General features: G+C 38.1%; 1 protein-coding gene across 1 annotated transcript in view; it reads left to right on the top strand.

Moving 5' to 3' along the window:
* Positions 1–12,713, top strand: part of NDUFS4 (NADH:ubiquinone oxidoreductase subunit S4) — a 116,312-nt gene that overhangs the window by 95,635 nt on the left and 7,964 nt on the right. The window contains exon 4 of the mRNA XM_070476669.1: positions 654–727. Coding sequence (XP_070332770.1) covers positions 654–727 — 74 coding nt within the window. The remainder of the gene's footprint in view (positions 1–653; positions 728–12,713) is intronic.

Here is a 12,713-nt window from a genome sequence, read left to right on the forward strand (position 1 = left end):
TGGGGGCTTCTCTTCCCAGTCCAGGATTTGGGGACTTGGGAGCTCAATGTGGGGCTTGAACATATTGCTTCTTGGGGATAACCTCTGCAGTTGTTGGAGAAAGAAATGGCAACCCACTCCAGTATTCTTGCCTGCAGAATCCCATGGACAGGGGAGCCTGGTGGGCTACAGTCCCTGGGGTCTCAAAGAGTCAGACACGACTGAGCAACTGACTTTCTGCAGTTGCACTTACCCTCCTGTTTGTGGGTTGCCCAACTTAGTATGGGTCTCTGCCCCATAAAACAAACCTAAGAGGATTCTCATTCATTTTGTTTTTTTTTTAAGCTTAATAAATGATTTTTATTAGAGACTAAAGATTGCTGGATGTCTTTATAAAGTTTTTAATTTGACATGTTAGAAAATCGCCCTAATTTAACACTGCTGCTAAGTCGCTTCAGTCGTGTCCGACTGTGCGACCCCATAGACGGCAGCCCACCAGGCTCCGCCGTCCCTGGGATTTTCCAGGCAAGAGTACTGGAGTGGGCATTGCCTTCTCCGTAATTTAACACAGAAAAACATTCAGATAGTGAACAGTTTTAAAGAAATTATTCAAAATAAGTAATTTTCAGTCACAGATTAATGTTAAATCCTGGGAAAAAAATTGTTTCTTACAGGGCTGATCCCTTATCCAACCTGGTTCTGACTTTCAGTACTAAAGAAGATGCAATTGCCTTTGCAGAAAAAAATGGTAAGTGTGATTTGCTTTTGTTTTGACAATAAGGTATGATTTTATGTTCTTAACCTATATTCTATAATTAAGTTGAACAAAATCAATGTATCCAGTCCAGTGGTTTTAGATTTTTTTCTTTTTACGCCATGAGAACATACCCCTCCCAAAAATAAAAAATCTGAAAAATAAATACACATGTAACATGTGAAAGTCAAACTGCCCTAAATTTGAAGTCGAGGCTTGGAATAAAACTACTTGTCTAACTCCTATCTTATTTATGAATGCCTCTGTAAAATCATTAAGTTTAAAACATTAAACATCTCATAAGGCAACCTATTCTAGTTTTGACATCTGTTTATTATTTTCTTACTTTGAAACAAAGTCTCATGTCTGTTACTCTACCTAACAGCTCTTCAATTATTACAAATTGGTTATCATGTTTCCTCTAAAATGTCATGTGAACATAAATGTATATGTTTACCACTTCTGTTGATATGTTGGGTCTGTAATTATATTAATACAACCTAAGAGTATATTAGTAGCTACCTAAAACTCTTGACCTATGTTAGGTTTTCAACTGAAACAGAGACTAGAATGTCTCCCCCCCCCCCCCCCCCCCCATTTTCTGCTGTTAAACCATGCAACACAGTAGTGAAAGGAGCCTTTGGAGGCAGATCATGATGGATTCTACTCCTTATTATGCCACTCAAAGCTACCTGATTTTGGATTAATTTCATCATGGACTTAATGTTTCTTCATTGTTCAAATAATGGTGCTTAACCTAAAGGTGTACCTAGGCAAGTACTTGAAACATAATGGGCTTCCCAGGTGGCACAGTGGTAAAGAATCCGCCTGTCAGTGCAAGAGGTGTAAGAGACTTAGGTTCAATCCCTGGGACAGGAAATGGCAGCCCACTCCAGTATCCTTGCCTGGGAAATTCCATGGACAGAGGAGCCTGGAGGGCTACAGTCCATGGGGTTGTAAAGAGTCAGACACGACTGAACATGCACACACAACTGGCCCCTTGGAAACTATTAGTCCTTTCCCTTACCTCCCTCCATCTGTTCTTTCTTCTGTTTCTCTCAGGTTTAAATGCAATACTGTGCATTTGTACCTGATGCATTCTATTGTTCTAGTTGATCAAATTGAATTTGAATCTAATTCAGCTGTCTATTTGAATGAGATCATGTCCATTTAAGTATGTTATTACTATAAGGCAATCTAAGTTTAAAAGATTATTAGTGTTTTTTCAACATATTTGACATAACTGTAAAAGCACCATAAAGATTATTATTATCTGAAATATTTGATTTTTCATCCTAAGTTCACATTATATTATACCTTAAGAATCTGAAGCCAGACTGTCAGATTTGAGTCCATGTCGGATCTCTATTTGTCTGGGTTTGTACAAGGAGAAAATGCAAATACAATGGGAATCGTTACGAGGATTGAATAAGTTTATAAAAGTAAAGTACTTAGGATGTAGCTAAGTATATAATAGTATATCAGTTTATCTTATTAGTAGACTTTAAAAATAAAAAAAATTTAAGTATTATATATTACCAAATTTCCAAATTATGTATTTGTTCTCAAAGTGGTCATAATCTTTAAAATATTATTTTGATGTAACATTCACATTGCTGTTTTTAAAATTAAACTGTAATATAGCTCATCAACAACAGTTCTGTTAATGTTTTTCATCTTTGTAGCCTACCATATTTCATGTCTGACACCTCAAATAGTCTATCATGTGAGTTTAATGACAGGAAGGCTAATTAAACTCTTAAACCTCTGACTACTTCCTGAGTAGGCACAAGGACTGTATGACTGTAGTTGCCATGTGAATTGCAGATATACAAACTAACCACTGCTACTCTTATTAATAAAATCAAGTGCCTTTCTGATCTGATTTCTACTCCCCACACCAGAATGAAAATTGAGGAGCATTACCAAAGTCAATAGACAGTATAATTTGAAAAAGCTTAGAGAATATTACCGTAAAAATCTGTAAGCTAACTGTGGATCTGGGGACTTACCTGGTGATCGAATAGTTAGGATTTGGCGCTTTCACTGCCATGGCCCGGATTCCTTCTCTGGTTGGGGAACTGAGATCTCAGAACCATCTGGCGCAGCCAAGATAAAACAAAAAACAGAGAAAAACAGTGAATCAGGAATTCTTACTTTTAAGTGCTTGCGTGCTAAGTTGCTTTAGTCATGACCCTGTGGACTGTATCCTGTCAGGCTCCTCTGTGGGCTTTTCCAGGCAAGAAAACTGGAGTGGGTTACCATGCTGCCCTCCAGGGGATCTTCCCAACCCAAGAATTGAACTCCAATCTCTTTCATCTCCTGCATTGGCACGTGGGTTCTTTACCACTGGCATCAACTAGGAAGCCCAAGGGACTTATGGAAGTATGGACAAGGTATAGGAAAACCACAGCGCATAGTGGGGCAGTGAGATGGTGTTACCAAATCTGCAAGACCTGCTTGGGAAGGATCGTGTGTTAGGATGAAGTATGACTTACAGGGAGAGAACAAACTGACCAGAAAACCTAGGTTATCTATTGTGCCCAGGCTTCTCGGTTCACGGGATTCTCCAGGCAAGCATACTGGAGTGAGTCACCATTTCCTTCTCCAGGGGATCCTCCCAACCCAGGGACCGAACTTATCTCCTGCATTGGCAGATGAGTTTTTTACTATTGTGCCGCCTGAGACGCCCTGACAGCCTTTAAGGCAGTAGGTATTCTGTTGCTCTGATTCACTGCTGTGTTTCTGGTTGTTGCTCAGCCGCTAAGTTGTGTCCAACTCTTTTTGTTTCCAGTGCCTGACACAAAACCTATATAGTGGACACTGGCTATCTGGTGAAATTATTGCCTTCCTAAAATATTTTCCCTACTCAGGAATTTGAAGTCACTTTCGTCTCCTAGGGAAGAGGTTATTTCTCATTCTTCACGTATTTAACATTTAGTATTATATATCTTGGCTCCTTGGTGGCCCAGTGGTTAAGAATTCACCTTCTAATGCAGGAGACACAAGTTCAATCCCTGTACAGTCAGTGATAACTTTGCAGCTCTAGTAGTAAAAGTAAATAGTTGTAATAGAGACAATATGTCCCCCAAAGTCTAAAAATATTTTATATTTGGCCATTTACAGTACATATTTACTGACCTCTGGTCTAACCAATTATGTACTCCCTCAATACTTGTGACCCTTTCTCCTCTGACATTTTTGTTAATCTGAAATGCTCTTTATTCAAACACTTCAAAAGGCCTATGCTTAATATACTCCTCAGCTGATAATTCAAGTTCTTCACAATGTAAGCACTAACCTATCACTCAAATAGTAACCTGTCACTCAAATAGTAACCTAACTTTATCTTACTGTGCCTCAGCATTTCCTCCTGCCCTTATCTCTGCTTTAGTTTCTTCCTTCTGCAATCTCTTCCTCATTATGTTCCCTTTCTCCTCTTTTTCCCTGCCTACGAACTCCAGCCTACTTTTCAGAATACATTTTAAATGTTATCTCCTTTCTGATCGCTTTTCTTATTTCCCTTTCCAATCTCCAAAAATAGATGTGCTCTCTCTTCCTTTTAGCTTCCACATTGATGTTTTCCTTTTTTATAACTCTTCTATCTGTGGTATTTTATTTTACTTCTTTTGTATTGCATTCAGTCATCCATATGTTGAACACCCTGTCATATGCCAACACTCCTGGCTGAGGTTCTGGGGGTCATTATTTAAATAAGACATAGTCCTCTTACTCAAACTATAATACTTTATTTGCTGAATTATAAGCTCCTCCCTGGTGGCTCAGATGATAAAGAATCTGCCTGCAGTGCGGGAGACCCAACTCTGATCCCTGGGTAGGTAAGATGATCTGGAAAAAGGAATGGCTACCCAATCCAGTATTCTTGCCTGGAGAACCCCATCGATAGAGAAGCCTGGCAGGCTGCAGTCCATGGGGTTGCGAAGAGTGCCAAATGATTGAGTGACTAACACTTTCATATTTTCACTTATACCAGGGAAACCACCCAGTCATCTTAATCTTTTTATATGCTCAATAAAAATTTGAACAGTACATTTAGTGATGCTGTAAATTATTCTCCAGGTTATGTTTTAAACTCTTCCTTGCTGCTGCTGCTGCTAAGTCGCTTTAGTCATGTCCGACTCTGTGCGACCCCACAGATGGCAGCCCACCAGGCTTCACCATCCCTGGGATTCTCCAGGCAAGAACGCTGGAGTGGGTTGCCATTTCCTTCTCCAGTTCATGAAAGTGAAAAGTGAAAGTGAAGTCGCTCAGTCGTGTCTGACTCTTCGTGACCCCATGGACGGCAGCCTACCAGGCTCCTCCGTCCATGGGATTTTCCAGGCAAGAGTACTGGAGTGGGCTGCCATTGCCTTCTCCAAACTTCCCCTTAAATCATTTTAAATTTATTTGGCTACTTGTTTTTTCTTTTAGAAGAACTGTTAACTCCTATATGACCAGTGTCAATCACATAGCTCCCAGCTGATAGGGCCCAAGTTTCTAGGTTCCAAGTCCAGTGTCTTTTCCCATGATACTACTGTGATGCTGTAGATGTTACATCCATCATCTCAATCCGCATGGTCCAGTATGGTAGGCACAGATGGCTGTGCAGCACTTGAAATGTATTTAGTTAGAATTGGGGTATGCTGTTAAGTGTGAAATATACACTGGGTTTCTGAGACTTAGTATTAAAAAAAAGAAGCATTAAATATCTCTAATACATTTTATATTGATTACATTTTAAAATGATAATATTTAAGATGTGTATTAGGCTAGGAATCTAAATGATTAAAGGCTTACTTTTTTGTTTTAGACATTTATAAAAATGTTGCTCCTAGATAACTTAAAAATATCTGATTCACATTATGTGTCTGTTGGGTAGCACTAATCTAGAATACTTCAAGCTATATAAGACATACATTACATACATATTCTAGATATATCATTTCTATATATTCTGTAGTGAATATAAGAAATAGGAAAACCTTACCTAACTTTGGAAAGTTACATTACTTAAGAAATGCAGAGAGTTCCTTGATAGTCCAGTGGTTAGGACTCTGCACATTCACTGCCAGGGGCCCCAAGTCAGTTCCTGGATGGGGAACTAGGATCCCACAAGCTGCGTTGCATGGCCAAAAAAATAAAAATAAATTTTTAAAAAAAGAAATGCAGTTCTATTCTTCAGACACTTACCTAGGATCAAGGATAAGTGTAAATTTTTATATTACATACAATAGTGAAATAAAATAGCTTAAAAATCTGTGTGTGTGCTTAGTCGCTCAGTTGTGTCTGACTCTTTGTGACCCCATGAACTGTATGTGGCACACCAGGCTTGTCTGCCCGTGAGGATTCTCCAGGCAAGCATGTTGGAGTGGATTGCCACTCCAGGGGATCTTCCCAATTCAGGGATCATTGCAGGCAGGTTCTTTACCATCTGAACCAACCTGGGAAGCCCAAAAGATCTACATTACATCACAAAATCCCTACTTAACACTTATTTTCAATTTCTTAAATAAGGCACTATGTAAATCCATATTTTTACATAAGAATGCCCTCACGGCTGAGACCGTTTTCTTCTTCCTGCTATTGATAATTTTGCTTCTGGTCTCTTCTCACCATACCTCACTTCCTGTGGAAGCCTGGTTCTATCCCCCTGAGTGGGATAGAAGAAAGACTGAATGCTCTTCCTTGGCTTCTTTTCCCCTGCTCACCTCTCACTTCTCCCTTGATTAGCATACACTAAGTAAGTTATAAATACCCTTGTGTCTTTTTATCACCAGAGCCTCATCTTAAAGATCTCCCTTTGAACTCAGCATATATTCCAGAAGAACTCTTCAAAGATGCTTTGTCTTTTTATAAAGAAAGTTTATCTGAGGTTTTCTCAAATGTTGATGAGCCTTACTTTTTTCTTTGTGTACAGGAAAGACCCACCTCTCACTCCTGTGGCTTTTGTCTTTTCTTGTAGTGGGCTAGGATCCCTACATTTACATGCTAATGAAACCAGAAATGGTTTTATCCTCTTTCCCTTTTGATCTGATTTGAGACTTTGTGACTTCCCTTTGGTATGTCATTTTACCCCTTGTGTTTTTCTCATTGCTGTTAGCTGTAACAACTTACTAAAATTCTCCAATAGAGGAGGGTTTTCTTCAGGAGTAAACAGGATGACAGAGAATAAGTAGTGAAGCTGCTATAGAGATGTAGTGGGGAGGAAAACCCACCTCTAAAGTTACAGAAGGTGGAAGCACTGATTCAGGAAAATAGAGAGATAATTGGGAGTTGCAAACCAGAACTTAGAATTATCTCAGAAGTGGACACCATCATCAAGGTCTGGATTTCCACCTATCCTAAACCTTCTCATGAGGGTCTCAACCTTATATCCATCTATCTATTAAACAACTTTCAGAAACTAAAATGAACAAAGACAAATTTCAAATCAAAAGTATGTTATGACTTAATATATATAAAATTCTTCTTAAAGAATTTATTTTACTCTGTAGGGGAGCAGAATTTTCCACCACAAAATGTTTCTTTGGCATATTAGTTAAGCTGATTTTTTTTTCCTAAGAAACTGCAGACTTGGGGAAAACTCAAAACAAAGTAGGAGTTCCCCTTTTGTAAGAAACATCTACATACATAAGGGAAATTTCCATTTGTAAGGGTATCTCTGGAAGTACCTGAAAGAGGAGGATGACCTTATCTCTAGAAACTTTTATCAGCTGAAAAGGAAGTGACTTAAATCTGCCTAATAATCTCACCCTTGTTTACTGTTCTTTTCCTGGTAATCTCACAGAATTGACTCCCTATCCTCAGTGTTCTCTCTTGTTTTTAGCTAAGGATAGTATTGGATACTATTTCAGATGAGGGCTTTGGCAATTTTGGTGAATTACTTAGTTCTCCTGGGTGTCTCTCATGTATTTGGAGGAGGCAAAAATCAAAATCAGCCTCTTGGTGAAAGTGAAAGAGGACAGTGAAAAAGTTGGCTTAAAACTCAACCTTCAAAAAATGAAGATCATGGCATTCAGTCCCATCACGTCGTGGCACATAGACAGGGAAACAATGGAAACACTGACTTTATTTTCTTGGGCTCCAAAATCACTGCAGATGGTGACTGCAGCCAAGCTACGACCAAACTAGACAGCATATTAAAAAGCAGAAGACATTACTTTGCCAACAAGGTCTGTCTATAGTCAAAGCTATGGTTTTTCCAGTAGACTTGTGTGGGTGTGAGAGTTGGACCATAAAGAAAGCAGAGCACCGAAGAATTGATGCTTTTGAATTGTGGTGTTGGAGAAAACTCTTGAGAGTCCCTTGGACTACAGGGAGACCCAACCAGTCCATCCTAAAGGAAATCAGTCCTGAATATTCATTGGAACAACTGATGCTGAAGCTGAAACTCCAATACTTTGGCCACCTGACGCAAAGAATTGACTCATTGGAAAAGACCCTGATGCTGGTACAGATTGAGGGCAGGAGGAGAAGGGGATGACAGAGGATGAGATGGTTGGATGGCATCACCGACTCAATGGACATGAGTTTGAGCAAGCTCCGGGAGTTGGTGGTGGACAGGGAAGCCTGGTGTGCTGCAGCCAGTGGAATTGCAAAGAGTCAGAGACGACTGACCAACTGAACTGAACTTCCATGTATAACATTAGGTAAATTTCAAAAGTGAAATATGATTAGGAGTTCATAACAATAACAATGCAACTTAAAGACATTCCAACAAGTGTTACAAAATATCTGTACTCATTAATAAGCCTATTTTCAAAGAGGATAGCAAATGTTCACCTAATTTATAAAAATAAACATACTCTTTACAGAGGAAAAAAAAATCTTACAGTAATCCTGAGACATAATACACTGTGAATATACCAAACATATAGTTAAGAATATACCCCAAAAAAATCAAGTTAAAAGATTCAGTTTTCTATTGTAGGTCCTGTATGTCTATATATTAATAAACCTTCATAGATATGTAATATGAATTTCTAGTTGACATATACTGGCCTAGAAGATACAAGATACAAACTAAAGAACTAAAGATGTAACCAAGTTAATATTTTTTAAAATAACTGAAATTCTGAAAGATAAACTATACTATTTTCTGATATCAGGCACCAGAGCTGAGATAAATAAAACCTATCATAAACAGTGAAGGTATTGACAAATCTCTAAGCTTAGCATATAGCTTGTAATTTGAGAAATATTATTAACATTTTATCCAAACAAAACAAACTCAGGATGGTTAAGCATCTATTCCAAATTGACAGCTCTTCCCATGTAGCTCATCAGTTGTAACACATCAATTAATCTATTTCTAGCACTTATTTTTACAAAGTTGAAAGAATATATCTTTAAGATTTCCCAGCGGGCCTGCGGAATATCACAAAGATAGTTTTAGGTGCACAGATACTCTGTTTTATTTTACATTTAAGATTTGATTTGGAGGAGGCAAAAATCAAAATTTTTCAAAAGATTTGAACATTTAGGAAAGAATAGGATCAGAAGTGACTGATAAACAGTATTTGACTGCTCAGCTTGGTGATACAACATACAAACTAACTTTAGCCTAACTAAAGAACTTGAGCTCTTAGATAAGTTATCAAATACTTAAAGTCAACATAAAGCATGTAAAGTTATTCTGCTAAGCCTCAAAATCTTTGTAGTCTAGGCAGATTAGATGGAAAGTAGAACCCTTCTTATTGTAGGTAAAGGCAATAAACAGTAACCTAATGAAACAAGCCCATCAAAATGGAACAAACTTTGGTAAGATTTTAACACATTTCATAGCTTCTCAGATGATGCTGTTAAAGTGCTGCACTCAATATGCCAGCAAATTTGGGAAACTCAGCAGTGGCAATAGAACTGGAAAAGGTCAGTTTTCATTCCAATCCCCATGAAGGGCAGTGGCAAAGAATGTTCAAACTACTGCACAATTGCCCTTGTTTCACATGCTAGCAAAGTAATGCTCAAAATCCTTCAAGCTAGGCGTCTATAGTACATAACTGAGAACTTCCAGATATACAAGCTGGATTTAGAAAAGGCAGAGGAACCAAAAAACAAATTGCCAGCATCCATCCCATCATAGAAAAAGCAAAAGAATTCCAGAAAAACATCTGCTTAATTGACTACGCTAAAGCCTTTGTGTGGATCACAACAAACTATGGAAAATTCTTCAAGAGATGGGAACACCAAACCACCTTAACCTTCCTCCTGTGAAACCTGTATGCAGGTCAACGAGCAGCAGACTGGACATGGAACAACGGACTGGTTCCAAATTGGGAAAGGAGTACATCAAGGCTGTATATTGTCACCCTGCTTATTTAACTTATATGCAGAGTACATCATACAGAATGCCAGGCTGGATGAAGCACAAGTTGTCAAGATTGCAAGGAGAATTATCAGTAACCTCAGATATGCCGATGATACCACCCTTATGGCAGAAAGTGAAGAGGAAGTAAAGAGCCTCTTGATGAAGGTGAAAGAGGAGAGTTTAAAAGCTGGCTTAAAACTCAATATTCAAAACACTAAGAGCATGTCATCCAGTCCCATCACTTCATGGCAAATAGATGGAACAATGGAAAGAATGACAGACTTTATTTTCTTGGTCTCCAAAATCACTGTGGACAAAGACTGCAGCCATGAAATTAAAAGACCTTTGCTCCTTCAAAGAAAAGCAGTGACAGACCTTGACAGTGTATTAAAAAGCAGAGACATTACTTTGCTGACAAAGCTCTGTATAGTCAGCTATGGTTTTTCCAGGAGCCATGTATCGGATGTGAGAGCTAGACAGTAAAAAAAGGCTAAGGACTGAAGATGGCTTTTGAATTGTGGTGCTAGAGAAGACCCTTGAGTCTCCCTTGAATGGCAAGTAGATCAAACCAGTCACTCCTAAAGGAAATCAACCTTAAATTGGAAGGAGTGATGCTGAAGCTCCAATACTTTGGCCACCTGATGTGAAGAGCTGACTCATTGGAAAAGACCCTGCTCTTTAGAAAAATTGAAGGCAGGAGAAGGAGGGAACAACAGAGGATGAAATGGTTGGATGGCTTCACCAACACTATGGGCATGAGTTTGAACAAACTCTGGGAGATGGTGAAGTATTGGGGAGCCTGGCATGTTACAGTCCATGAGTCGCAAAGAGTCGGACACGACTGAGTGACTTTGAACAACAGCAACATATCTTTTCAGACTTATTTTCCAGATACACTGTAATCTAAGGCACATAAAGTTTCCTTTTTATAAATCTTACATAACTTTCTGTACCCATTCAGATTTTGTCCTTCACCATTCCCTTTCTCATTCTGGAACAGACTTTTTACTTTAGAACTATTCTCTTTTCTCCTTCTTCTGAGTATGCTAAGTTGCTTCAGTCCTGTTCAACTCTTTTGTGACCCTATTGACTGTAGCCCACCAGGCTCCTCTGTCCATGGGATTTCTCAGGCAAAAATACTGGAGTGGGTTGCCATGCCCTCCTCCAGGGGATCTTCTGGACCTAGGGATCGAACTGACAACTTTTATGTCACCTGCATTGGCAGGCAGGTTCTTTACCACTATCACCACCTTTAGTAAACCAAAAACACAACACATTACTTTGTATACAAGGTTACACCCCTTTTCCACCGTCACTCCCAGTAGTGTTTCATATATGTACGTTATATCTTTTGGCCAAAGTTACTTTGATTTCATAGAAAAAGTAGAGATGAAAACTGTTACACACTAGCATTTTAGTAAACTGGCAAAGTTCATAAATATATAAAACAAAACTTGCCACAACTGTGTGTATTCTCTATAGTCCAGCTTATCTAAATGGCAAAAATGAACATGTCCATTAACAGACCCAAAGATGCAGCCTCCCTGTAGCATTTAAAAAAAAAAAAAGGCAAAAGTAAGTTTAAATTTTTGCTTAGTAATCAATGGTTCAGTATTTTATTGTAAAAATTTTTAGGTATTAAGTATCCATTAATACCATTTAGGGTTTTAAGTTACCTAAAGATCATGGAAATTAATTTTCAAGGTGACATATTACAAAATGTAATTAGTATTGAAATAAAATTGTCAAAACAGGGAATCATTGTGGATAAACAAAAATTTGCATCTTGCAGGATTGTAAAAACATTAAACAGAAGTAATGTTAGCTCATTTGATCAGAAAACGTACTAATTTAGAAGGAACATGGCCATGTAGAATAAAAATCTATGCTTGTGTTTTAACACTGATAAATTAGAGAAAATGTAATTGTTTTTGTTAAAAAAAAAGTAAATTTTCCATTTGCCAAACATTTACCTATACTACCTGAATTTAAATTCTTAAATGTTTGTTAGATCCTATAAGAATACTTTTTAAATTTAGCATATTCAAAGTATTAGAAACTCCATTTTCCTGTTTTAGGAATATTCCACTTATACAAGCATGTATTTTCTCTATAAGAGAATCAAAACAGAACCCATTCAAAGTATTTTATAATCTAATTCATTAGTTATACTTGGAGGTAGAAAAAAAATTACCTATACACAGAATGAGCAGTAAACGCATTTCTGAATTAATAGGTATGTAGACAGACAGAATTGTCACAGTGGTAAAGAATCTGCATGCTTGTGTAGGAGACACAAGCTATGCGAGTTTTATCTTTGGGTCAGGAAGATCCCCTGGAGTGGGGCATGGCAACCCACTCCACTATCTCTTGCCTGCAAAATCCCATGGACAGGATCCTGGTGGGCCACAGTCTGTGGGGTAAGTCGGATTTGACTGAGCATACATGCAAACAGACAGGAACTTATTTCACTTCTACAATTTAAGCCATGGGTTAATGGTCACAGAATTGTAACATTCACTGGCCCATACCATACTAAAGAGCTGTTTTCTACTCAGGAAGTACTTTATTAGACCTTAAATACAGAAAAAGACAAACCAGATTTTCTGTCTTTTTTTCCTCTGAGAATTTATTTCTAAAACCATTAATCCATTTTAAATGAATCTTAAATGA

This window comes from Odocoileus virginianus, chromosome 14, assembly GCF_023699985.2.
Source record: "Odocoileus virginianus isolate 20LAN1187 ecotype Illinois chromosome 14, Ovbor_1.2, whole genome shotgun sequence".
Taxonomy (NCBI): domain Eukaryota; kingdom Metazoa; phylum Chordata; class Mammalia; order Artiodactyla; family Cervidae; genus Odocoileus; species Odocoileus virginianus.